This window comes from Synchiropus splendidus, chromosome 19 (genome assembly GCF_027744825.2).
Source record: "Synchiropus splendidus isolate RoL2022-P1 chromosome 19, RoL_Sspl_1.0, whole genome shotgun sequence".
NCBI classification, from domain to species: Eukaryota; Metazoa; Chordata; class Actinopteri; order Syngnathiformes; family Callionymidae; genus Synchiropus; species Synchiropus splendidus.
Window position 1 is genome coordinate 11040064 of NC_071352.1, and position 24879 is coordinate 11064942.

At 41.2% G+C, this 24879-nt stretch overlaps 3 protein-coding genes across 5 annotated transcripts; 2 read left to right on the forward strand and 1 right to left on the reverse strand.

The window, feature by feature from the left end:
- The first annotated feature begins 535 nt into the window (after nucleotides 1-535).
- On the forward strand, nucleotides 536-4003 carry gper1 (G protein-coupled estrogen receptor 1). The gene is made up of 2 exons (XM_053852126.1): nucleotides 536-874; nucleotides 2005-4003. The coding sequence occupies exon 2, from the start codon at nucleotides 2264-2266 to the stop codon at nucleotides 3401-3403; it is 1140 nt and encodes a 379-aa protein (XP_053708101.1). The 5' UTR covers nucleotides 536-874; nucleotides 2005-2263; the 3' UTR covers nucleotides 3404-4003.
- A 2207-nt stretch (nucleotides 4004-6210) lies between these two features.
- Nucleotides 6211-19279, forward strand: unkl (unk like zinc finger). 3 transcript variants are annotated; one of them, XM_053851747.1, is made up of 17 exons: nucleotides 6211-6374; nucleotides 6450-6576; nucleotides 7151-7360; nucleotides 8256-8432; nucleotides 9003-9136; nucleotides 9222-9357; nucleotides 9422-9539; nucleotides 10772-10856; nucleotides 11042-11208; nucleotides 11424-11612; nucleotides 11930-11980; nucleotides 12266-12443; nucleotides 12511-12600; nucleotides 12663-12899; nucleotides 13605-13792; nucleotides 14579-14836; nucleotides 15001-19279. In XM_053851747.1, exons 2-17 carry the CDS (start codon nucleotides 6512-6514, stop codon nucleotides 15166-15168), a joined length of 2451 nt encoding a protein of 816 aa, XP_053707722.1. In that variant the 5' UTR covers nucleotides 6211-6374; nucleotides 6450-6511; the 3' UTR covers nucleotides 15169-19279. The 3 variants fall into 3 exon arrangements, with proteins under 3 accessions (XP_053707722.1, XP_053707721.1, XP_053707723.1); XM_053851746.1 differs by having other exon boundaries at nucleotides 6218-6576; XM_053851748.1 differs by lacking the exon at nucleotides 11424-11612 and having other exon boundaries at nucleotides 6218-6576.
- Nucleotides 19280-20190: 911 nt separating this feature from the next.
- Nucleotides 20191-22953, reverse strand: igfals (insulin-like growth factor binding protein, acid labile subunit). Its single transcript, XM_053851749.1, has 2 exons — nucleotides 22862-22953; nucleotides 20191-22743 (listed from the first exon to the last, which is right to left on the reverse strand). Exon 2 carries the CDS (start codon nucleotides 22736-22738, stop codon nucleotides 21005-21007), a length of 1734 nt encoding a protein of 577 aa, XP_053707724.1. The 5' UTR covers nucleotides 22739-22743; nucleotides 22862-22953; the 3' UTR covers nucleotides 20191-21004.
- Between the last annotated feature and the right edge of the window lie 1926 nt (nucleotides 22954-24879).

Sequence of the window (24879 nt, forward strand, 5' to 3'; positions counted from 1 at the left end):
ATGCTGTTTTATTTATGAACAGTTGCTGTAATATCACTTCTAGAAGAGAGCTTTTATGATCATCGTTCAGTCTGTGAGCAAAATAACTGCAAAAAGTTTCTGGCCCTGCAAATTTTTGGCTTTCTTCTTCATCCTACTGAGTGCGTTGTGCTTGTGAGTGTGTCAACGCTACTGCCCCCACAGTCCATCTGAAGCCATTATATTTTAAACATTAAAAAACATATGAAGTTGCCCAGACTCCCTTCTGACTTCTAAAGTACTTTTCTAGTTATTAAAATATATATTAAATACATATGTGCTTCATCAATGTCATTTGTTATTGTTATTATTAGAGTTATTGTCCATCAATTTGAAGTTTATAGTGCAGGTAAAAGAGTGGTTCAGGCGGTCATAACTTCATGGCGGAGTCCATCACAAACAGGTGTGAGTCGCTCGCATACATCATAATGAATTAAATCTTCAAAGGACAGAAGCAAAAACCTGGTCTGCATCGGAATTGCATAAACTGTGGACTCATAATCAGCTGTGACTCACTGTCGAGTCTTATGTGACTGTTCATTTCATTTCAATATGGGATTCTGAATCACCTTTATAATTGTGCGCCAGTACTTTATTACTCCTGTCGGTGACGACTGCCCCTCACCTGTTTATCGTGTGGATTCAGCGTGAAATCTTTGGTCATCTGGGGCCGAGGACCGCAGTGAGGATGACGGTGGCAGACCCCCTTGCGCGGCTGTGCTCCCCCTCCTCTCCCCTCCAGACAGGGTTGGGCCAAACAGCAGGTGGTGCAGAAGAGAACCCCGGACGCTGGATTTACAAACCTCTGGATCTTTGTCTTCTGCACAGGATAAAACATGGAAGAGCATTTTCTCAAGTAAGTCATCATATATATTTGTGAATTTGCATGCAATGATTCTTTTAAGTGGCTTTCAAATACATCAGAGTAAATGTAAGGAAGCACTGTCTCCCAGAGACTTGAAGCGGAAGCCACTTTTCAGTAGTTATTTTGCATTTTGTAAACAATAATAAAACATTGTCTTACATTATTTTCCTTTGCTTTATCCATATAAGATGCCATTTGATACCATTAAAAATATTTATTAGAATTTCTGTACCACTTGTTATTATCATTATTATTATTATGATAAAATGTATTCTAAAAAGTACTTCATACTTCACGTTTCTTGTTGAAAAGTTGCGTAAAATGGTAAATAATTGCACTTTTGCTTGCTGAGGGTGAATGAGGAACTTAAACCTGAGGAGACGAATTTCAATGAATCTGTTTAAGGAACAAATGCTGCATATATTAACTGGCTTACTTTGGCTGACCACAGTACAGGTGGTAGCCAAACAGCTTCCCTCAACAAGGAGTACTTAATATTGTGCCCATTAGTGTTGAATTTGAGTCATTTTTATGTAGATTTCTTGTTATTTATGGTGAAACATACACATGCGTTGCCTGCAGCAGAATGTAAGTGAATATTTTCCAAAGAATTTCTCCTGTAAGAAAGCGTAATTGAACGGTACAACAGCCTCGATTTTTGCTCTTTATTTAAAAAAAAAAAAAGAGGCTTATATTCTGTTGTAAATAATGCAGAAAGTTTGCAGCGAATATTTTTCGGAGCAAAAATTCCAACGGCACTACACTGATGTCATAACCAAAACATCCACGATGACGAACAGAGAGTTTAAGTTTGAAAATCTTCAGGACAGAAGCACAAAAATCTATATGTATTTTTTATACTTTGAAGCACAAAATTTACAAAAAAAAATAATCCCCTGGAATTAGATATTAACTTCCATCTAAAATAATCAAATTGAACAGATCACAATTTAAATCCCCGCTACACATTGTTTAATATTGTTGTAATAATAGACTTTACTACATTTGTTGACAGCTGTAATTTCCATATAGAGATGAGGAAATGGATCCATAGCAGCGATAAAAAACATCCAGGACAGAGATGAGACGTCCTCATTTGTGTTGTTGACCTCTCTCCACAGCTCAGGTGTCACACTTCTAGAGTCTCCAGCCAGAGCTCAATGAATATAAATGTACCCTGGAAGACAAGGCAGGAATCCAATCAGATGACTGTGAGGAGGAAAAAGAAAGAGCCGCACGTTCTAATCTCAGGCCCGCAGTTTGGACTCCCAGAACCATGTGAATATTTTAAATGAAAAAAGCCAGAGGCCTCCCCGGGACGTGCTTGCTGTTTGGGAGTGGACTGAAGTTTGACATCATCATGTCACTGAGGCAGACTAGATGATTCATCCTCTCGAGAGACGGAAGTGGGAAGCGACGGGGTTTAACAATGTAGCCACGCCAGGTGACATGTGGTCATTTATTCAAGACAATATGGAGGTGCACACGGCCTCCGTGCTTTACGTCAACACCACAGAACAAATGAACGCTTCACATGAAAACGGCACCACTGAACTGCTGGAAGACGACAAACACCAGTCGTATATTATTGGCCTCTTCCTGTCCTGCTTGTACACCATTCTGCTCTTCCCCATTGGATTCATCGGCAACATCTTGATCTTGGTGGTGAACTTGAACCATCGTGAGAAGATGACCATCCCTGACCTTTACTTTGTCAACCTGGCTGTGGCGGACCTCATCCTGGTGGCCGACTCCCTCATCGAGGTCTTCAACCTGAATGAGAAGTACTATGACTACGCCGTGCTGTGCACCTTCATGTCCCTCTTCCTGCAGGTCAACATGTACAGCAGCATCTTCTTCCTCACGTGGATGAGCTTCGACCGATACATCGCCTTGGCCAGCTCCATGAGCTGCAGCCCGCTGAGGACTATGCAGTACGCCAAGTGGAGCTGCGGCCTCATCTGGATGGCGTCCATTCTCGCCACGCTTCTGCCTTTCACCATTGTGCAGACCCAGCACAGGGGAGAGCTGCACTTCTGCTTCGCCAACGTCTCTGAAATCCAGTGGCTTGAAATCACCTTCGGCTTTCTGGTGCCGTTCTCTGTTATCGGGCTTTGCTACTCGCTCATCGGGCGCATCCTCATGAGAGCTCAGAAGCATCGTGGACTGTGGCCACGGAGGCAGAAGGCCCTGCGCATGATTGTGGTGGTGGTTCTGGTGTTCTTCATCTGCTGGCTGCCGGAGAACGTCTTCATCAGCATCCAGCTGCTGCAGGAGCCATCACAGAGGACGGTGACCACCCTGTGGCATGACTACCCCCTGGCAGGCCACATTGTGAACCTGGCAGCCTTCTCCAACAGCTGCCTGAATCCCATTATCTACAGCTTTTTGGGGGAAACCTTCAGAGACAAGCTTCGAGTCTTCATCAAGACCAAGGCCAGCTGGTCAGTTGTCAACCGTTTCTGCCATCATGGACTGAATCCCTGCTTACCAGTCCAGGGTGAAGCCTCCGATGTGTGACTCCCAAGATTTGAAAGATATGCTCTATTTTTATATAGAATCATTTTTATGAATTTTGTAAACCATGCAAAGTGGCGAGCTGTTACTTACATGTCTTAGATAACTTGAGAGCTCATAATTCTTCATGATAATACATGTGTAATAATTTTATTTTCTGTCAAAAATGTGTATCACATGAAGTTCATATATTGATATTATCTTTCACACCGTATGGGGGTTAAAAGGCTGAACGTTACTTCAAAAAGTGCCTCAAACGTATTCAGATTTGGCTTCATTTTTGAGAGTTAAAAACATGTTAATAATTCCCTCCATGAGTCATCTTGTTCCTCACTTTTTAAAAAAATGTGTAGTTCAAAATGCAATATTTTGAAAACACAAGTTAACATCAGACTTTCTTGCCCTGTTTCTACTGGATTGTTGCTGCCCCACTAAGTGCATTAAAACTACATTGTTATGATTTCATTGATATTTAGAACGTTTAAAAAAACACATCTAATACTATTGATACAATACATCTAGGGTGATAACATTCAATTTCTAAAAAATGTTTTATTGATGTATGTATTTGGTTATGAATATTCTCTTAAATAAACTTGTCGATGATAATACTGAGAAAAGTTAACGTGAAATAACGTCTGTCTATCAAATACTCCTTCAGATATGCTATATTTTATAACTATGTTCATTTTTTAAAATTACAAATTATTTTATTTGGATTTTAAATAAAATGTCTAATAACTTTAAACCACCATTATGTCTTCTTGATGCTGCATTCCATGCCTCTTTAAATGACTGGATAAATCATAAAAAAAGTTTGTTTTTTTTTTACTTTTAAATTTTTATTTTCTCTGGGAAATATTTTATGACTGATGAACATTGGTGGGTCAATTCCACAGACCGCTGAGGCAAATATACAGGAAATATAAAGTAAAACCGCCAGTGCAGTGATATCAGAATGTGTTTCACAAGGCTATAAAATAATAACTTAATATAATATAATAATAATAATATAAACTCACTGCATCGACAGTGTTTGGCTCAAAGTGCCTGCACTGCGTTTTCATTTAAGGAAGCCAGAGATAATGTGTGTGTCCAAACCACTAACTGTTATTCCAGCTGTAAAGACCCAGTAGCATGGGAAAAGAGCGTGGAGGATGATCGTGTGCAAGAGTTTTGCAGGGGAAATGTTCCACTAGTTCCACATAACATGCTGTTATCTAACGTACCTTTGCTACTTGGGGAAAAACACCTTACCTTTTGTGCAAAATCTTCTGTTTTATATTGCTTGCACTTGTCTGTGGGTCTGTAAACAGCAATGATCCTGGGCCTTTGGCCACATAGGGCTTAATGGTAAAAGTACAACCAATAAATGTTGGTTATACATCAGACAAATACAGTGCAGTGACATAATATCGACAGCATAGAAACAAGACCAGGCATCAACAAATATTTAGATGTTATGAGAAAAACCAAGTCTGCAGCTGAGACTATACAGAGGAAGGTTAAAGGTTTGGGGCAATCGCGTCACGGGACGAGGAAGGTCAGGCCTTCATTTGACATGTTCCCCTTCAATAATGCTGCGCCAGACTTTTGTTTGTTGTTGTGGCGTTGGCTCCTCTAAACTCCTAGTTCCAGCAACTTTTCAGATTCAGTAGAAAGTGGCACGTGATACATGGATCTCTTTGTCTCAGGTTCTTCACCCGCAGCAACAAAATATGAATAAATACATTTGAAATTTTAAAACTAGCATCCTTACGTAAGAAATTGTGTTGACTGAAGGTTGAGTTGCTGGCGTGACGTTTCCAAGCAATCATCTGCAGCCAGTGGGGGCGGTCATCATGCATAATAAACAAGACAGAGGGCTGTAGAGGTGCGACTCTTCATTTGAATAATGAATTTGAAGCGTAATTACATTTGTAAATTGAAATCCCAAACAGGAAAATACTGTTTTATTCAGTAGAGGTTGGTATTTATAACTAGTGATGACAAGCATATCATTCAAATATCCCTAAGAAAACAGGTGAATACACATGGATGTCATTTTTAAAGCACCATTTCATCTTATCACAGTTTTTTGCCCTGATACTCACAAATAAAATACATGGCAATTTCAGATTTCATTCAGTCTCCCGGGAGAGGCTCGGAGTAGAGCCGCTGCTTCTCCACATTGAGAGGAGTCAGCTTAGGTGGTTGGGGCATCTCATCTGGACGCCCTCTGGACGCCCCCCTTTGGAGGTGTTCCAGACACGTCCAGCTGGGAGGAGACCGAGGGGTCGACCCAGGACCAGGTGGAGAGATTATATCTCTACTCTGGCCTGGGAGCGTCTCGGGATCCCCCAGTCGGAGCTGGTGGATGTCGCTCGGGAGAAGGGCGTTTGGTGTGACCTCCTGAAGCTGCTGCCCCCGCGACTCAGCAACGGATAAGCGGGCGACGATGGATGGATTCAGTGTAACTACACTTCTTGACAACATATGGTGTAGTGAAACATTGTCATCGCACTTTCATGACAATGTTTTTTTATATACGCCTTGTTTTGTCGCGTTTTTCCAGACCTTGCAAACAAATATGAGTTTGTTCCTAATGTGTTTTTATTAATGCGAGTTTTGTGCGGTCCAATAAATGAATACCCTTTGACCTCAGCTGATTCATATGTAGCTTTATTACACGTTATGTTAAACAATTTCCTTTAGAGGGGGTAGCTGAAGCTTTTCTTTTTTTTTTAAGGGAATTCATATTTTACAAGATTATAGTGTTCTCGAAGGAACATTAAAGATGTGTGGATCGTTTTAGAACAGGGCGGTCTGTATAAAACTTGGATCACCAACGACGATGATGCACCGGACAACAACAGACGGTTCAACTGGTTTGGGAAAAACAGCGTATTATATTTGTATTATCGGGGGTGGGGTGTTTTAAAAGAGGCGGTATGTACCACTTATGATATTTTGAGTTCCATTGTTAAAGCGATAAGTAAGTAAATACACGGAAACAACAGCCGGAGTATTGTCACGTGTCTGCAGCGCCTTCTCACGTCACTCTTTGTAGCGCACGGACAGCACTCAAGCAGCAGATACCAGCGCATGCGCAATCCATTGTTTTGACTGAAAATGCCGTCGGTTTCGAAAACGGCGGCCAATGCGTCTCCTCAAACCGAGAAACCTACCCACTACACGTAAGTGAAGCTTCTGCACACACACGGCGTCACCGTCCGCTGCTATAACGTCCACGCGCACGCCTGGGTACACGCGTTTGCATTGTTTATGTTTCAACTCCTGCGTGCGCGTTTAAAAAACATGGTGCTTTTCCTGGCTTTGTGACCAACACAACCAATACACGACACCATCGTCACCTTAAACGCACCAGCACGACACTCGCGTTCCTCTCCGTGGACTTTTCCACGACTCCACGCGCCTGTTGGGTTGTTTTCTGCCATCAATCGGGTTCTATGTCGTCAACTTGTTGTGCTAAATGATTAGCCAGGAACTGGCTAACCAGCTTGTAAATAGCACGGCCTTATTTTTATGTTCCCTCTTGCTACGCGCTTTTATAGACGTACGCTCAAGGAATTTCCACGATGGTTACGTCGAAACAAACGCGTAGTTTGCTTAGTGAATAGTGCGCTTACGTTGGTGACCCAAAATATGTAACGCTCCTCCTTTTTTGTTGCAAAATACACAAAAAAACATTGTATTTCGAGGTGTTTTAATTGCGAGGTTTTAACTTGCGGATGTTTTTACTTGTTCCAGATACTTGAAAGAGTTTAGGACGGAGCAGTGCCCGTTGTTTCTCCAGCATAAGTGCACACAGCATCGACCTTTTACTTGCTTTCACTGGCATTTTCTCAACCAACGGAGGAGAAGACCCATCAGAAGAAGAGACGGAACTTTTAACTACAGTCCGGACGTTTATTGCACCAAATACGACGAGACAACAGGCATTTGTCCGGATGGAGACGAGTAAGAGGATTCGTTTTATTCTATTTATTCTATTGTTTTATATGTTATCACCACGATGAGGCTTTAAAGTCTGACTTGTGTTCAGAGGCTTTTAGGTTGAATGAAAGTGTGTGATGCGGAAATATTAAAGTCATGTTGCAAAGCTACTGTACTGTCAAAGGCTTGTTTACGGGGTACCACAAATTTAAAAATAGCCCACTAATACTTTCCTTTAATTCTAAATATGTCAAATAAATAATGTAATATAAACAGAGCAACACCAATAACTAACCCAAACGTGATTTTTTAAAATAATAAAAATATTACAATTAAAACAACATTATTATTATTATTATTATTATTATTATTGTTGTTGTTGTTATTAGTGCTATTATTGTTATTATTGTGAAAATAACTACATTTATTGCACTCTAGTTAGAGTTAAATTTTGTCTCTGTTGGTTTAGAAACTGCTTTGTGTGTGATTTAGAAACCCTCCCTGTCCATGTTTATCTACCCTTCTCTGTGCCTTAAAAGCACTCACCATGTTGCTATTGAACAAATGAAACATCGACTAGCAGTCCTTACAATTCCATGTCTTCCAATCGCTGCTATTTTTGTATGACCTTACTTGTTGCTATGGCAACTGTTGCTACTCAAGAAGGGAAGAATTGGTTTATTCAAGAGGCCTATTGGTTATGCTTTCCTTCAGAAATCATCTATCGTGTGTGCCCAGTGGAATTTCACGCTCCTGCGAAATATGTAGACCAATGAGAATATTGAATTAAATATGTAAAATGCATTTGGATGGAATTGGTTTGTTCAAAGCCTCTTGAAACGGCTCTTTATTTTATTTATTAAAATGTGTGACTCTGCATATTTCTTCTCATGTTGAAATTTTCTTTTATATTTTGAAGCTGTCCCTATTTGCACCGCACCACTGGTGACACGGAGCGCAAGTACCATCTACGCTATTACAAGACGGGCACTTGTATCCATGAAACAGATGCCAGAGGGCATTGTGTGAAGAATGGCCTGCACTGTGCTTTTGCTCACGGTCCACATGATCTCCGACCTCCAGTCTATGATATCAGGTGACGTTCAAAACAAACTGTGATTTCTTTGACTTTGTTTACTCACTCAAATACATTCATCACAATAACAAAAGTCAAAATGCATTGTTTTGAATTGGAGTTGTGCTGATTTGCATTTAGATTATTGTTATGATATTGATATTAGTTATGGAATAATTAAAAAAAATATGATAAGGAAATTGCTAGTCTGGAGATGGTTGGTCAGAATAGCTATTGCAAGTCCACCCACCTTAGGTAACCTTTTTCGCTCTCAATTTGTGTCTTGTTTGTTCTGGCATGAGTCATAGTTCATGGTCATAGGTCGGAGTCACAATAAAAACTGAGTAAAAGAGAGAACACATTCTGCTGCGCCTCAGTCTACTGCTCACTCTCTGTCAATTATAACATGCTGGTAAAAAAAAAAATACACTGAAGATTCAAAGATCCATCATATTGGTATGAAAATGCTAGTGTAATTTAAAAATGCATTTGTCCTGCACAGCATGTGAAAATAACTTCATTCACTCTCCACTGCTCAGAGGGAGGCACAGTGAGGGATGTGCGATTTAGATGTTTTTGTTGGGTCCGCAGAGAGATTCAAGCACAAGAAGCTCTACAAAACGGACAGTTGGGGTCAGGGGAAGGTATTCCAGATCTACAACCTGGTGTCCTTGCTAGCCAAGCCATGATTGAGAAGACACTCACAGAAGACCCGCGGTGGCAAGGTGAGCGTGATACAGCCGGATTCTACATGTAACACTTGCATCTTCCTGCAGCTAGTTAATGCAAATGCTTCTTGTGTTGTCGCAGATACCAATTTTGTTTTAGCCAATTACAAAACAGACCAGTGTACCAAGCCCCCCAGACTATGCAGACAGGGCTACGCTTGTCCACACTACCATAACAGTAGAGACAGAAGGAGAAATCCACGGAAGTTCAAGTACAGGTGAGTCAGTTATGGCTGTGAAGTGAGTGTTTTTAAGGTTGCTAATCGATATGTGATATTGTAGGTCAACACCATGTCCTAATGTGAAGCATGGAGACGAGTGGGGAGAGCCATCCAAGTGTGACAGTGGGGACAGTTGTCAGTATTGTCACTCACGAACTGAACAGCAGTTTCATCCAGAGGTAAGGAAGTATGGCAAGGGACTATGTCACAGACCAGTGACATGGCCTCCACCTGTCATTCCCAGGGTTCACAATGCCACTTAGGAAAGCTTTCTCTTAAGATGTATTGTTGCTCTATTCCGTAAAAAAAAATGTACCAGATTATTACTTAACTTGAGGTTTTTACTGGTTTTGGACACACAAGTTCATAGGTTTTTGCATGAGTAGGAAAATCCTCCAATGTTTTCTGGAATATTTCAAAATAGGGATGGTAGAAAAGCTTGTTTTGGATGTCGTGAGAGGGAACAGCATGCTTTGAATCTCCTCGCGTAGGAGGTACGGGTACCAAACAAACAGCCTTAATGATGTCACCGAAGATCTCAGATGATTTTTTTTTTTTTTTAAGACACAACAACCACTGGTCTCTCCACCAAGTCACTTGTCAAGGTGTATGTGCAATGTTCATTTTTTGAGCAACCACACGTTCTAAATCAATCTCTATAGAAGCCGATGAGTGCACTGATGTTATTTAGAGAAAACATTGTCATCATCAGGTTCAGAGTGATGTTTCTTTCTGCTCCTCATTAACTATTAAAACATGTTTTTATGCTACCGTAGTTTCAAGACTGAAAGGCCCTACTTTCTTCTTGCGGTCTGAACCTCCGACACAGCTAACATATGGATCATGACGAGGCTCAAAATATTGAGACCTGTCACATCAAACCGATGAAATCACAGGTGTTTTATTGACTTTAAAGCACTCCAAATGCGTTGTTTTCGCCCGTGTGCCCGCAGCTCCTCCAACAGAGCCAATCTCCTGGAGCACCAGAGACGAGAAGCAGCAGCTGAGACCGGCTGTGATGTTGGTTGGAACTTCAGACACATGGGCGAAAACGCCACATTTTGAGCACTTTAATGTAAATAAAAGATGTGAGGAGTTCATGATTCAAGTTCTGAACATTGCCCTGTTTGTTTCATGAGTCAGTTTCCATGCTGGGCCCCATTTTCAAAACTAGTTTAGAGGTGGTCCTCATGCATTTTTAAGCTGGGTGCACCACTGAGCTTTCTACGGGGCGGACAGCACCACTGCACCCGCGGCTTGTAGACCTGTGCAGATTATGGATCAACAAGATCTATTTTCCTTATTAAATTTAGTGGGTGTGGCTAATATTCTGGTGCACTCTATAGTCTGGGATTATGGTACTTTTAAAACAACCGAGTGTGATTTCGATTGTTGTATCTCTCTTGTCTAGATCTACAAGTCCACCAAATGCAACGATATGAGGCAGACTGGTTACTGTCCCAGAGGGCCGTTCTGCGCTTTTGCTCATGTAGAAAGTAAGTGGCTCTTTCAAATCTGTTACCCTGTGTTTTCACAGTTGGGATTTCTTGCCCTTAACTACACACTATTTAGACGTAATTCAGTCAGTTTAAATGGTTACTAGTGGTAGAAACTACTATGTAGTGATTGTGATCTTTTAATGTACAGTATTAAACTTCAATTCTTGTGTGAATGGTTTCAGGAATTCCCTCGAATGAAGAGACCATGAGCTCCATCTTGTCAGCGATACAGTCAAGTACACAGTCCCAGCTTGGTTCCCAGCAGTATTCTGAGTGTCCAGTCAGCGAGTGGAGCAGTGGCTGTAACTCCACCACCATTGCAACCAGTAGCAATGGCCAAGTAGGAAGTGTACGCCTGTTTTTATCACTCTAATGAAGGCCCGATGGCTGATACAAACAAGTCCACATTGTAATTTAGTTACCTTACATTTATTACTTTTTTGTTTATTTAAGTTTGTTTCTGACCCTTCATCACCAACAGTCACACATCACCTGATGCATTGTCCAGTCAAACGTGTCGTTGCATTGCATTGTATTAAGATCATGTCCACTTCTCGTCCTCAGGTTTCATGTTCTAATAGCTCCACTGTTACGCCGAGCTCAGGAAGCGACAGTTTGATATCCCCAGTGGGGTCCAGCAGCAGGCACAAATCCTTTACTAGTAGTAGTTTATGTTCAGAGTCAGCCACTTCCAGTGTCTCATCTCTGCTGACTAACTACCCCAAAGCTCCGGGGTTTGAACGTGAGGACCAGGTACACAGACTGCTCTCTGTAGTAGTAGATGGAACAGGAATCCAAAATATTGAATCACTGTCTGATCACTCATCTCTTCTCATTTTATCTTTCTTCATTCATTCACAGCTTTTTTCAGATTTATTCAGTCTGTTTTTTATTCTTATGCTTTGCTGTTTAAGTTTGCCTGTCTATATGTTTAGATGTGGTAGATGCGGGTTCAGTGCTCTTCCTCCTCAGCAGAAGTAGATTCAGCTTTTCTCTATTTATATTTCTAAATTTACGAGTACGTTCTGGATTTGTCCGTTTACGTCTTCTCTTTGTTGTGTCACCTTCAGATCAAGAACAAGGGGCACATGGATCACAAGTTAATGGACCAAGAAAAACAGGTTTGTCTGTCAAACACTTGAGGATCTTGAAATTGTATCACCTGTTGCTTACTTAATGATGAAAGGTCGGTGGTGTTGCGATTGAAGATTGGTTCCTTTTTGCTCAAATGAAAGTGAAAGCCGAGACGTGAGAAGATGATGGTGCTGTTATTTGGGTGTGGGAATCGCTGAATGTGAGAGGCGTTGCTGGGTGGAGAGTGTGAAGAACATTTTTGAAGAAAAGCAGTGTCACAGAGATGGACATGCCAAAGAGTTATGTAACGTAAACAAGACTTGTTTTTTCAGGCACAAAATACTGTATTCTCGGCGGTGAACCCTCTGGCTTCGAGCTTTACCTCCAGCATAACATCCAGTTTAGCATCTAGTATTGGCTCAGAGAGTTCTTCACCCACCACCTTATCAACCATGAATGCAAAAGCCACTCCTTTCTATCCTGGGAGCAACACAGTGGAGTCAGTCATTGGTGAGAGCCACGTGTTTCTACGACTGTATATCCCCTTGATCTGCTCTCTGACAAGTGTTTATTTTAGGGTCAGCACTGGATCTTAACTTTAGTGATATCAACGTTGCTTCTCTTGAGAAGGACTTGGAGGAGCAGGAAGCCAATTTGGGATTGACAAGTAAGTATGGATGTGTTTAACATCACATCTTGTGTATTGACTGTTGGCCGATATTTTCCCAGGTCAGAGGGTGCTCGGAGGTTCCGCTCCAGTCAACATTCCCGGCTCGCTGGCCCGATCCTCGTCCTTCAATTCCTCCTCTTCGCTGTCCACCTCCCCACTCAGCTCCCTCTCCCAGTCCCTGTCTCAGTCGCTTCTGTCGGCGGCGACTACACAGCAAAACCAACCCTCAAGTATGATGGCCAAGCAAGAGCACGGCCTCCTGGGAACGCCCACATCCTCGTCCCAAAACTCCCTGGGTACGCTCACCGCATTGTCACTCCAGAGGGAGTATAACCAACGACACAATGAACCATGAGCGTTGAGAGATATGAGTGAGACATGTTAGTATTGAAGCCCATTCAACTCAAATGGTTTGACATAAAATAGTGTTGAGCCAAGAGTGAGTGAACAACACTTTTCATTTACATTACAATAGTTAGAGAGAATTAGTCACACAAAATGTCTTGGTTCAAATAGCTATATTTATTAATAATAACTGATTTCAATCAGAAGACCGTGTTCATGATTCTTCACAGGTATTGATAAAACATTTGTGACTTTTTATGGTGGTTGTTTTTATGAATCATGATTGAATGTGCAAAATATCTGTTATGTCAGTTTAAATTTCTCCAGATTTTAGAAGCAATTACTTTTTAGTAGTAATTTGAATTTACATAATTAATGGGATGCATCATGGGAAAATAAATGCATAATGCTACTTGAGAGGCGAGGAGAAGGAGCTACTCGGGTGTGACTAGCGTGACCTGTATGGCCAAGTGCTGTTTGGTTTGAACATACCTTTTTAGGTTTCAAACTTCGGTGACGCTGACCCTCTCAGAGCAATGCGCTACATAACATTTGGAAGGTTAAAAGGTGTCTCTGCGTTGCTCAACTGTCTGCCCCTACGATGTGCGACCTGTGTCGATTGATTGTGACTTGTGACTGGTTTTGGAATTTACCAGGCTTGAATGGAGGCGCCAGCAGCATCTGGGACTTCGTCAGTGGCAACTTTTCGCCGAGTCCATCTCCAGTGTTCAGCAGCCTCACCAGCTCCTCCACCAGCACAGACGTCGCTCGGCTGTTCAGAGAACTGGATGAGGCCAAGAGAAAGATTAAACAGTGGGAGGACGCGTGGCACCAGGTGAAACAGGTAGGAAGGGATCCACTTGTATTCCGAATGGCGAATCCAGTTTTTCGAGTGGATGAAAGTGAAGTACTGAAGCGTGTGATATTCAAAAATAGTGATCATAACAAAAAATGTAAACCACAATATAGATAAGAAAAATATACAATAATTTAAGCCACTACTTTTTCCTCAGCTAATATATGGTTTTTTTACAGGCCAAAGAGCGTCATGCTGCTAAACTATTGACTGCTAACTTATGACATCACGGGCGTTTTATTGACCTTAACGCCCCATTTTCAAAACTAGTTTAGAAGTGATCCTCATGCATTTTTAATCCGGGTGCACCACTGACCTTACACAGGTTTCTTTTTTCAAGAAAATATTGGACATCAGATGATTGTTGTTCACCATCACAAGTATTAGCTAGTCAGTATTTATATTGAAGACAATGTATAATTTCCATAGGAGGAGTAAACTAGGAGAACTTGGATTGCTTCTGCATTTGTGCTGTAAATATTAAAGCATTAGAGACTTGTGGTAGAGCAGCTGTTTCTATCGATATGCTTCGCTGATGAGGGTTCATGAAACCACCCTAGTTTTTAGAGGCCACTAGATGGCACTGTCTGTTGTGTATTCTTTGGCTTTGAATGACTACAGTATTTCAATGCTAAATGATTTTTTTAAAACAAGAGCGACACCTGCTGAGCTCTGAAAACTAGGACACTGTTCCATGAAGGCTCACCACTCCATCTTTAGCCTGGAATGAACCGATCTATGGTGTCCTCAGTCGACCCCATCTTTCCTCCTCAGGCCTGTGAAGCTTGCCAGAAAGATGCTCTGGAAGCGAAGGAACAAGCGAAGGTGGCAGAGGCAGAGCGGCAGCTAGCAGAGCAGAAATGGGAGGAAACAGAGCGCCGGCTTAAAGAGCTACAAGGGGACTTTGATGCGCTTTGCCGCACCACAGGAACGCCTCTTCTTCGTAGCTACGGAGAGCTGGACCAACTGCCCTTGTCAAAGCTTCACTCTATTCAAAGTCAGCTGCGTAGTGACCTAGACCTTATAGACGGGGTAAGAAAGTCTAGATCACACACAGCGTTTCATTTCTAGCTTTTTTTTTTTTCTTTTTTTACACGATTCATACCCGCGTTTGTGGTCAGAGCATGCTCTTTTAACACGTTTGTATCCTCTGCTAGGTAGAAGCTGATTTCCATTTTTGTTTTTTCCCCCAACAGGTAATTTATCAGCTTCGGTCAAAGACTTGTGTAGTTTGCCAAAAGCGTGATCGTTGCGTTGTTCTGCAGCCTTGCCAACATTATGTACTCTGTGAGAACTGTGCACCTAGTCGAAGCGAATGTCCCTATTGCCGAGCAAAACTATCAACTTCTTTCGGTACTGTTTAAACAGTTGACTTCACATGGATAATTCCACAGGTGGCTGATGTAATACAAAGCACTATGATGGATGTTGTCAGTTTTTACTCGCCCAAATTACTCAAGTGGGCCAAAGTTATTATACCCATGATATAAATATGTTATAACAAGAGATTTCTGAGCATTTAAACACGCCAGTGGTTAACTTTAAAAATCCATTCTTTTATGCACTTATAATTCAAGCGCTTAATATAGTTTTTTTGAATTAATAAACACTTCATATCCGGCTGAACTGTCTTGCTCACCACCTACGAGTCGAGGGGTTTCGAAGGCATCAGTATACTGGTCTTAACCTGAAGGATTCACTGACTGAGGAGTCATTTTTAACCGGGTATTTATTTACAAGGCAGTGCCGAGGAAATTCTTCACCTTAAGCCAGATGTCAATAAATAACTCAAGCATAGCAAATGACAGAGCAAAACTTGGAAAATCCACCTTTTATAAAACAAAGGGCAAAAGTTTGTGTCGATGCTTTTGTGGAGTTTACCAACAGGAGCTTTACAAAGCAAAAAAAAAAATGGATTCGATTTTTCCGAATTAGACCCGTCAGGCGTCTAACTAGTAACCTTCAATTAAAGCACTTTTTTTTTTGACTGTTTAATTTTTATTCTTGCTTCAAGCTGCTTTGTAGCGTTTTCTTTAGTGTTTTCTATACCGTTCTTTCCCCCCTATATATATATACATATATATATATATATATAAGCTAAAGCTTTTTTGTTGTCTACTGTGAAACCTCAAATTCCGAAGTTCCTAATTCATGGCATGTTTCTACATATTAAGATTTATTAGACGAAACAGAAGTATTTAATAGTTTCTACTTTCATATTTAGATTTATAAAAGGTTTCAATCATGTAAGTGCAAATTTAAGGTGCATTTTTAGGCATAACCAGCATCAGTTAGGCACATGTTAAGGCTGTTATTCAATCACTTAGTGTTGTTTTGTAGAGATTTCTAGAGCTTAGAGAAGCATGTGTTTTATTTACTAAAAGCCTGAAATGATGGTATTTGAAAGTTTTTTTTTTGTAGTAGTAGTTGTAGTAATCTAGCCTCTTGTCTAGAAACATATCGGCCTCTAACTCTAAAGTGCCTTAGTTGATAAAGGTCATATGTATCATGATAATGGAGGGGAAAAAAAACAACTGTCCAATCTCGTGCACAGGTTTATATAAAAATCAAGATGTGTGGTTAATGTATGTGTATATAGAATAAAACGGTGTGTTTAGCAGAAGTGGGTAGATATCGGTGCCTGTGTCCCACGTGAGAATCGAACCTCCCACTCATTCCTTGGCCGTGGTGCTCTCTCAGTGCAGCTTCTGTCTTTTATTTGAGAGTATGCAAATATAGGACACATGCATTTGTATAGCAATTTGATAAATGGTTTTTTTTTTGTTTTAAGCAACATTTAACTGTAAAAATAAATAAATAAAATAATAAAAGGTATTTGCAGTAAATGAAGAATCCTCTCGAGATGGTTAGGTTCAATTTTTAAAAAATGACCTTCTACTGTGTTCAAAAGTCTTGCTTCAGATACAGCTAGAAACGTGTATGGCGACTTTTGCTTCTTATATAAAATGGGGGAAACGCGTTGTTTACATTCATAAACCAGAGGTTTGGCGGAGGTAGTTTTGACAGTCATACATTAAGAGTCTTCTGGTGTTGCATGTGGTGCGGTATCATAATAACCAGCTACAAAAATAAGAAAAAAAAAAAGTGTGACACTGCCAGAATATTTGTATCGATTTATTTCTAGTGTAGTTAAAAAAAAAGGCTTATTAAAATTGTGCAAGCTTCGCTGCTATCAGACAAAGTTGTTAATGTACTTACTCGTAGTTTCTAGATGTTTGAATGTCGTCATCGATTCATTTGTGGTTGGTTTTGGATTCTTCTAGAATGATGTCAGACATTTTCCTTTCCACGAGCTCATTTCGCGGGGTGCTTTGGTCGGTCCCGCCTGGAAGATAAGAGTCAAATTTGAACCAAAGTGCAGTGTGATTTCTAATAACAATCCAGGCGGGCAGCATTGGATTCTTGGTTATAACTCCAAGCAATAACTGAGACCAATAAAAAGCTACATGTATTCATATAATTCGCTGTTTTTAGGTTCAATTTTAAGAGTAACAAAACACCCCGAGTTTCACAGTTTTACCAAAGACCAGTCGTTGTTTTCCTCTGCATCATCCTTTTCTTGAGTTCAGTAGTCTAACTGATATCACCTAGTACCTTAAACCGATCAAAAGTCATTCTTTTTTGTTCCGTGTGAGCCAGCTATAGCGAGCGGATCGACTAAATGCATGAGTCCGACCTTTGTACATTCGTGTTGAGTATAAACCCCGACGATGGATCTGTGTCAGTTGAAATTGTCGTCGACAGTGAAGGCATTTGTGTTTCTGAAGTGGCCATATTTAAACTGAAGGGAGTGAGGGGGGGGGGCGCTTGACAACAAGTCAGCTCTTCACATGGATTTATTTTATAGCACAAACAAAGAGAGAGCCTCGGTAGTATTGTTGTCGTTGGATGCAGCTCAGAAGTTGACCCTAAGAAGCTTCACTTAAAATGTATGACATGCGACCTGGCTGCCATCGAACCTGAAGCCTCACCAATGTTTTAAAATCCATTTTAAGATGAAGGCTTGTTGTTCATTAGCGCCCAATTCTCTTCACCTCTAATTTTATTTTTGCTTAAAGGCATATTCTCAATGACAGTGGAAGCAAAATGGTTATGCATTTTAACCTACAGTGACTGTACGGTGCTTTCTTTTCTTTGTAAAAGCTGTGGTCCAATTCTTCTTTTCCTTTTCTTAAATATATATAACTGGACAGACAATGATTGTGACAAGCGTCGACGGCAGATACAGACACTTTGTCTTAAAACAAAACCTTTTTTTGGAGGGCGGGGGGGGAGAAAAAAAATCTAAAAATTAGTTGAATTTGTCTGTAACAGGCCAATCTGTTGAACATTCGTGCCTTTTGTGAAAGTGGAATTTTTTCGATTGGTATTCCTCTCCACGAAAATGATTTAAAACCGCAGTCCAGTGCCTTATATACCACTTATTTGGACTAGAATGTGATCGCTTAACCTTTTGAACGGCTGGCGGAACGCTGTTTCCTTTTACTGAATCAAATTTTATAAATGGCCGCCGACAAATCCAGTCTGTATTTGCCAGAACCGTCGTGAGACACAGCAATACTGAACCGTCAATCACACAATTTTGATCGAAAATCTGTCATCTGGCACCAAAAAAAAACGAAAAAGAAAACGCACTTGTTTGTTTCAAAAAGCACCAAATAGGAAGAATCTTGTAAATGAACTGTACTTGATGTATCAATAAGCTCTGCATTTGAACAGTTGAATCTATTTTGCATTGTTGTTAGTTGTTGTGTTGTCTTTGTTTTAATATTCTGAAAATGGAGCCTGAGGATTTATGCAATCTCGTAAGTGTATATGATGTATGGAGCTGTTGGAATTAAGTGAACATACTAGTGTGTTTGTCGAAGCCGCTCGGTTCCATATATGATAGAGAATTTTAGTAGAAATGTTATTTTACATCCCTGAAATATTGAATGTATTGTTCTATAAATTAGATATTCAATAAATAAATACTTAGGTCACTGGATTATTCTGGAATTTAATTATTTGGATGTAGCATTTAGTTGTAAATTGCTATTCAATAAAATCTATTAGAACTAAAACAAATGTAAGTTTTCAAGTTTCTGTTCTGTCAGAAAAGATTACGGAGATCGATCTGCATTTTATTCATTTTACAATCTGTGGTGTAAACATTAGTCCACCGTTTTTTGTGGCAAACCGTAGGAAGTCACTGATAATTGTGCAAAAATATTCTGTTGCTATATTGATATTTTTTTTGTGTGGTGAACACAAAATAGGTGTAAGAGTTAACATTCATTTCTTTTTCCTTTTTTTTTTCTACATTGAGGATTGTGTACTGCAGGTTTTCTCTTATGTATTTGCTAGTTTGTTAACACTTGTTAAATTGTTACACTACAGTTTATGCAATGGTTTACAAAATTTCACAAAGTTATTTTTATCATCTTGAGAATTAAAATAATTTTTTCATCTGAACTGTGTGGGAAGTTTTTGTGTCGGACACAGCAACTGTTCTGTCGTCCCGCTACCACTAGAGGCCGGTATAACCTCGTGTGGTGTCGCTCTCTTTAGACCCTGAATAACTGACCAAGCACTTTGTTTGTCCAGTCCATAGAGTTCAGCCGTGGTCATATTTCGACATCCACAGCTGCAAATAGTTCCAGAGATTCTATAAATGATTAAATGTTTTATTGGAATTTATTCTGTTTAAATAAATAGTTGAACTGCTCCGAAGTCTGGTGCCTACGCTGCAAGTGATCTAGTGTGCGATTGCGATGCCTTTTTTATCTTTGAAAATTGATGGAAAAAAATAGTTATTGATGTCTTGGAGTGAAGGTTACATTAATCCTTTATGTCTTTTGTCATGTCACAGCACATTGCTCCATAAATCATATTGCTTCCACTTAATATAATATAAATATAATAATATACCCATAATGCATCATTGAATATCCTAGAAATAGTACTAGTATAAAGGATAAACAGTACTTTAATCGAATTCCCCTGAATGCAACTGAATTTACTCGCTCAAACTGGTCCTATAACACATTGTTTTCCAACATGAATCTTTACAAAAAGTTTACAAGATGGCCGGCTAAGACAGTCCTGTTTAGATCGGAAGAACAAACATGGCCGACCAGCTTTACCTGCTACAAAAAAAGTGTGTTGCTGCATTTCAGTGTGTGAGCTTGTAACCATTTGACCTCAGACTACATCCTGAATATGATAAGACGCAGATATCCCTCGATTTATGCTTGTCCTCAGTCTTGTTGTGGACAACATGAACATTTTAGCCATGTTTTATTCACGGCTAAAATTATTTTTTTGGTGCATGAATGTATGGCCAACAATATGCAACAAAACAGTGTATATTAGTAAAGAAACACTGACCTCATCTGACACCGATTTTTGTCTTCAATATATTTATTTCTCTCTCAGACAGTTTCACAATAGTGCAAAGTAAAAATGAATCATTTCAGACAACAGCGATGTGGGAAGCACAAACATGAAATAAACAAGATTTGAACACTCAATGCAAATACATGAAAAGCGGCCTGCGGTGTAGAAATCTTCGACATGAACTCTAATGTTCCAATGGAATAAAACATTAAGGTGAATTGCAAAAGAGTTATTATGTTTGATGCAAATACAAGCTACTGTGATAATGTTTGCTGTTTAGATAGTAGTAGTCCAACACCTACTTTATCTTCTTTGTTGCTACACTACTTGAGATCAATTTAACAGTAAATAAAACGCCTCAATGGTCTTGAGAGAGCAAACGTGCTACGGCTAAAATACATGTTGGTCATGAGTGGTGGAGCTTTGAGTGGCTCAGTCATTGAAGTAGTCGAATTGGAGCGATTCGATCTCGACTTTCTGTATTCCAGATGTGGCCTATGGTGTGAGAATCTTGTCATTTCTCCCAAAATGACCTCAAAAGAAACGCTAATAATGATATAGATAGCATTAAAACTTATTGCGGTTGACAGCTAGCATGGTCTGTTTGTGCCTAATGCCAATAAATTTAGCAAAATTCTGCTCTTTTTCTTGTTTGAAACAAAGAAATATTGGTGAAATAAATGTTTTCTGTAGTGGGACCGCACAGTTAGGACTGTAAGTCTGTTATCAGGAGCTTGTTGCTGTAGAATTGTGATGAGCGATTGTTTGTAAATATGATATTTTCCGATCAGCTTTTTGCTTTTAGCAAGTTTGAAAAACATCATCTGCAATATCCCGCAGGTCCTGACCAGCTAGCCGCGGCGGGCTGTTGCACGTAATGTTGTTGTATATGGTGATGGTGGTGTCCGGCTCCTCGGCTTCAGCGTGCGTCTCCACCCGCCGAGGAATCACCAGCGGGTTCTTCAAGCTGTAGTTCCTGAGAGAGAGAGAGCTGCAGTCGCATTTCCACCGATTCCCCGAGAGCAAAAGCTTCTCCATGTTGTCGTTGAAGTCCAGGACCATGTTCGTCAAAGAATTCGCCCGCAGGTCGAGGTAGCGGAGCCTTGGAAGAACCTGCCTGGTGCCGTTTTGCAAGAACTGTCGACAGTCGTTGTTGGAGAGCAGCAGGTACTCCAGATTCTTCAGGCCAGAAAACGTATTGGTGTTGAGAACCTCCAGCTTGTTGAAACTTAAATCGAGTCCCAGGAGGCCGATCAGATCCGCGAAACTCTGGCGCTCTATCACGGAAATGTTGTTGTGCTGCAAGAAAAGCCTCCGAAGACCCGTGAGCCCGGTGAATGCTTGCGAAGTGATCCTCGACAGACAGCCTCGGTCCAAATGGAGGCTGTGAAGCTTCGGTAGACCCCTGAAGATCTGGTCCGGCAGACTTTGGAAGCAACTTCCGGAAAGATTTATCACTGCGACGTGAGAAAGGCCCGTGAAACTGCCAACTTGTGCCTCCTGAACTTGGTTGTGCTCAAGCTCTAGCACCTCAAGGTGGCCCAAGCCTTCGAAGATCCTGTCCCCCAAGGCACGAATCCGGTTGTAGCTGAGTCGTAGCTCCTCCAAATACTGCAGATCCCGGAATGTCCTGGGCCTAATTCCAGTGATGGAGTTGTTGGAGAGGCGGAGCACGTGCAGGCTGTGAAGACCGAAGAAGGTGTCGTCGTGCATGGACGTCAGACGGTTGTTGGTGAGATCCAGCCATCTGAGGAACTTCATGCCCATGAAGGCTCTGGGAACGACAGTGGCAATCTGGTTCTGGGCGAGATAAAGCTTCTGTAGCTTGGTGAGCTTCACAAAGACATTGGCTTTGATGACCTTGAGATGATTGCCAGTCAGATCTAACTCCTTCAGCTCAACAAGGTTTTGGAACAGTTGTGTTTGCAAGTAAGCAAGTCGGTTGCCAGCAAGAACAAGCTCTCGGAGCCCAGAGAGGTCGTGGAAGATGGTCTCCGGCAAGACGGCAATGGAATTCCATCCCAAATTGAGAAACCACATGTGAGAGAGGCCGTGAAACAGCCTTTCATCGATCCGTACCAGCAGGTTGTTATGCAGGCTCAGCGACGCGATGTTGGGAGTGTTCTGGAAGAGGGTTGCCGGTAGCACTCGCAGGCGGTTCCTCTCCAGGTGAACATGTGCGAGTGAGCGCAGGCCTCTGAAAGCCTGTGGATCCAGCGTAGCTAGCTGCCCGCTCTGCAGGTTTAAAAAGTCCAGATTGCTGAGGTCCTTGAACGCAGACGCTTGGATCGAGGCGAATAGATTGCCGTCCAGCCAGAGAGCGTGAGTCGTGGACGGCAGGTCCGAAGGAACTTGGGTGAAGTTCCGAAAGCTGCAGTACATATTTAGCTCCAAGCTGTAGTCGTCCAGTAGGCAGGTACATCCTTTGGAACATGGAATGGGCTCCTCTTGCGCCTTCACTCCCGCGGTGTCCGGGTCTGGCACCACCCGCGATGTCCCCGCAACCCAGAACACGAACAGCACAAAGCTTTTCATGCCAGCTGAGGACCAGAAACATCAAGAGTTCCATCAACTCAATTCCCATTTTTACGCACTTAAAAAAAATGGTATACCTATCTTTTCTTTTTTTTTTTTAAAATAAATATTCAGGCTTCTTACCGTCAAACAGGAGGTCCAGATTTAAAGTTGACCGTCCAAGTCCTGGACCTTGTGCTTGTATGCTGACAGGAAAGTCTGCCAAGCCCCGAAAACTGAGCGCTGTGGACGACACTTAACCCATTCGGCACCACTGAGGACCCAATGTTTGCTTTTTGAAACCGGGTTTGCCATGAAATGAAATGGTCGCATCACTAAGACATGTCACTTTTGTGCCCAAATTTCATTTCTGTCAAGTCAAGCATGCGCTTTGTTGAATGTTTGTGGCCTTTGCCGTTCACCTAAGAAACAGCTCTTTTACTGTCTTTACTGTACTGTACAACACATGTGGGGTGAAAGATAAGATGAACCCTATGAACCTAAGGGAAACAATCCAGCAGCATTGTCACTACACCCTCGCTCCTGTTTGTCCTTCCATCCAACTCAAGCACCATAACATAACTCATCATAAACACGATGAATAAGAGATAAATAACAATAAAACCATTAACACGCCGCCACTTTGTATTCTCACATTTAACAGAGCGAAAATGAGGACAGTTCCAGAGGTCTGTTTCCTAATCTCCCATTATAATGACTAACTTTGTGTTTACTTTGTCCGTCGCTATCTGGGATCATTTTTTCAGCCATGAACTTCAGGACAACAAAGGCCAAATAACATTCAGTCCCTGAGCGACATTGATTCACGTTCCAGATAGAAACGCCTTATAAAAACGAGAACATTGACAAGAAAAAAAAAACGTTTTAAAAACGTAAATTACGCTATGTAGCTTTTCTCATATACATAAGGAAATCTATTCATAATATGATGATTCATTTACATGACATTTATTGTAGTAAATCTGTGCGCAAAACTGTTTTATATCTGGAGCGTCTTCACTTCTATGAAAAATCAGAGTGCCCAAGAATTATTTGACAAATGTTTTTCTGTTGTTTTCATCGTTTTTTTTTTTACATTTTGCTTTATTTCACAATATGATCGCTGGTTTTAATAATTTTATTTCATTGCTTTCGCTTATGAGTTTTTGAGGGAGGCTTGTATGAGTGAACTGTCGTCGTGTTTGTCCTGTCCTTTACCGGTCAAGTGCACTGCTGCTCCGCTTTCCGCTCAAAATGCAGAGATGTGAACTCACGCGAACCAGGCTTTGGCCTCCGACTTGAGTACCCCTGGAGATGTGGATTCCGTCCCAGACTAGTCGAACAGAAGAATGTGGGAAATTTTGCCCAAGGCTCAAGGGGAAAAGTTGTGACTCGCAGCGGAAGCGGATTTAGATGTTTGATCAGCGTTTAGAAAGAAAACAACTTGACAAAGACAGTAGTACTCTCAGCCGCATTTGTTACGGGTGGCGCCTAGCGGAGCGTGAAGAGCAGCACACGAGGGAATGCATGGGACAGCGGGGTGATGGTTGATCGTGAGGGACAGGAGGACATACGGAAGCTCTCATCTGCTTAAGATGAGGGGGGCACGTGACCTCGGAATATACTTTTTTGCCGTACTAGAATAAAGTGTTTTGACCGTAACACTCGGTTTTGCGCATTCATGTTTAAGTGTCGTGTGTCCCTATACTCCTAAGACCGAGGGCTCACGCTGCTCACCACTTGAAATAATCCCTTCAAACTGAGGGAGCTCGGGAGCTGACTTGAAACCAAGTGGGAATATGAAGTGTGGACAGATTTCCAGGGTACCAAAGTACTTGATTTACAAACAGTGTTGGATAGGACAAGAGGGACATTTCAGTAATAAGGACTGCTCTTCTGTTTGTTTACTTTCTCTTGTATCACACTTTGGCGAGCCAAATGGTCGACCGTGTCCAACAACGTGAACAATACGACATGTATGGACAACAGTATGTTTTTATTTCCTTTTAACAAACAACTGTCAGCTAGCATCCAGGCTAACGTTAACATCCTCAAACCCCTAGCAGATCTATCACCGCAACATAGCGGCGAATCCGGCTTTGGCTCCGCCCATTTCTTCTCTGCTGGTTCACCAAACCAAGTGAGATGATCAGTGCCGACGC

Coding starts and splice junctions, on each gene's coding strand:
- unkl (XM_053851747.1), top strand. CDS start 6,512: ATGCCGTCGGTTTCGAAAACGGCGGCCAATGCGTCTCCTCAAACCGAG. Junction 11,981..12,265: donor TAATGGACCAAGAAAAACAG/GTTTGTCTGTCA, acceptor TTGTTTTTTCAG/GCACAAAATACTGTATTCTC. Junction 12,601..12,662: donor AGCCAATTTGGGATTGACAA/GTAAGTATGGAT, acceptor ATATTTTCCCAG/GTCAGAGGGTGCTCGGAGGT.
- igfals (XM_053851749.1), bottom strand. CDS start 22,738: ATGAAAAGCTTTGTGCTGTTCGTGTTCTGGGTTGCGGGGACATCGCGG.
- gper1 (XM_053852126.1), top strand. CDS start 2,264: ATGATTCATCCTCTCGAGAGACGGAAGTGGGAAGCGACGGGGTTTAAC.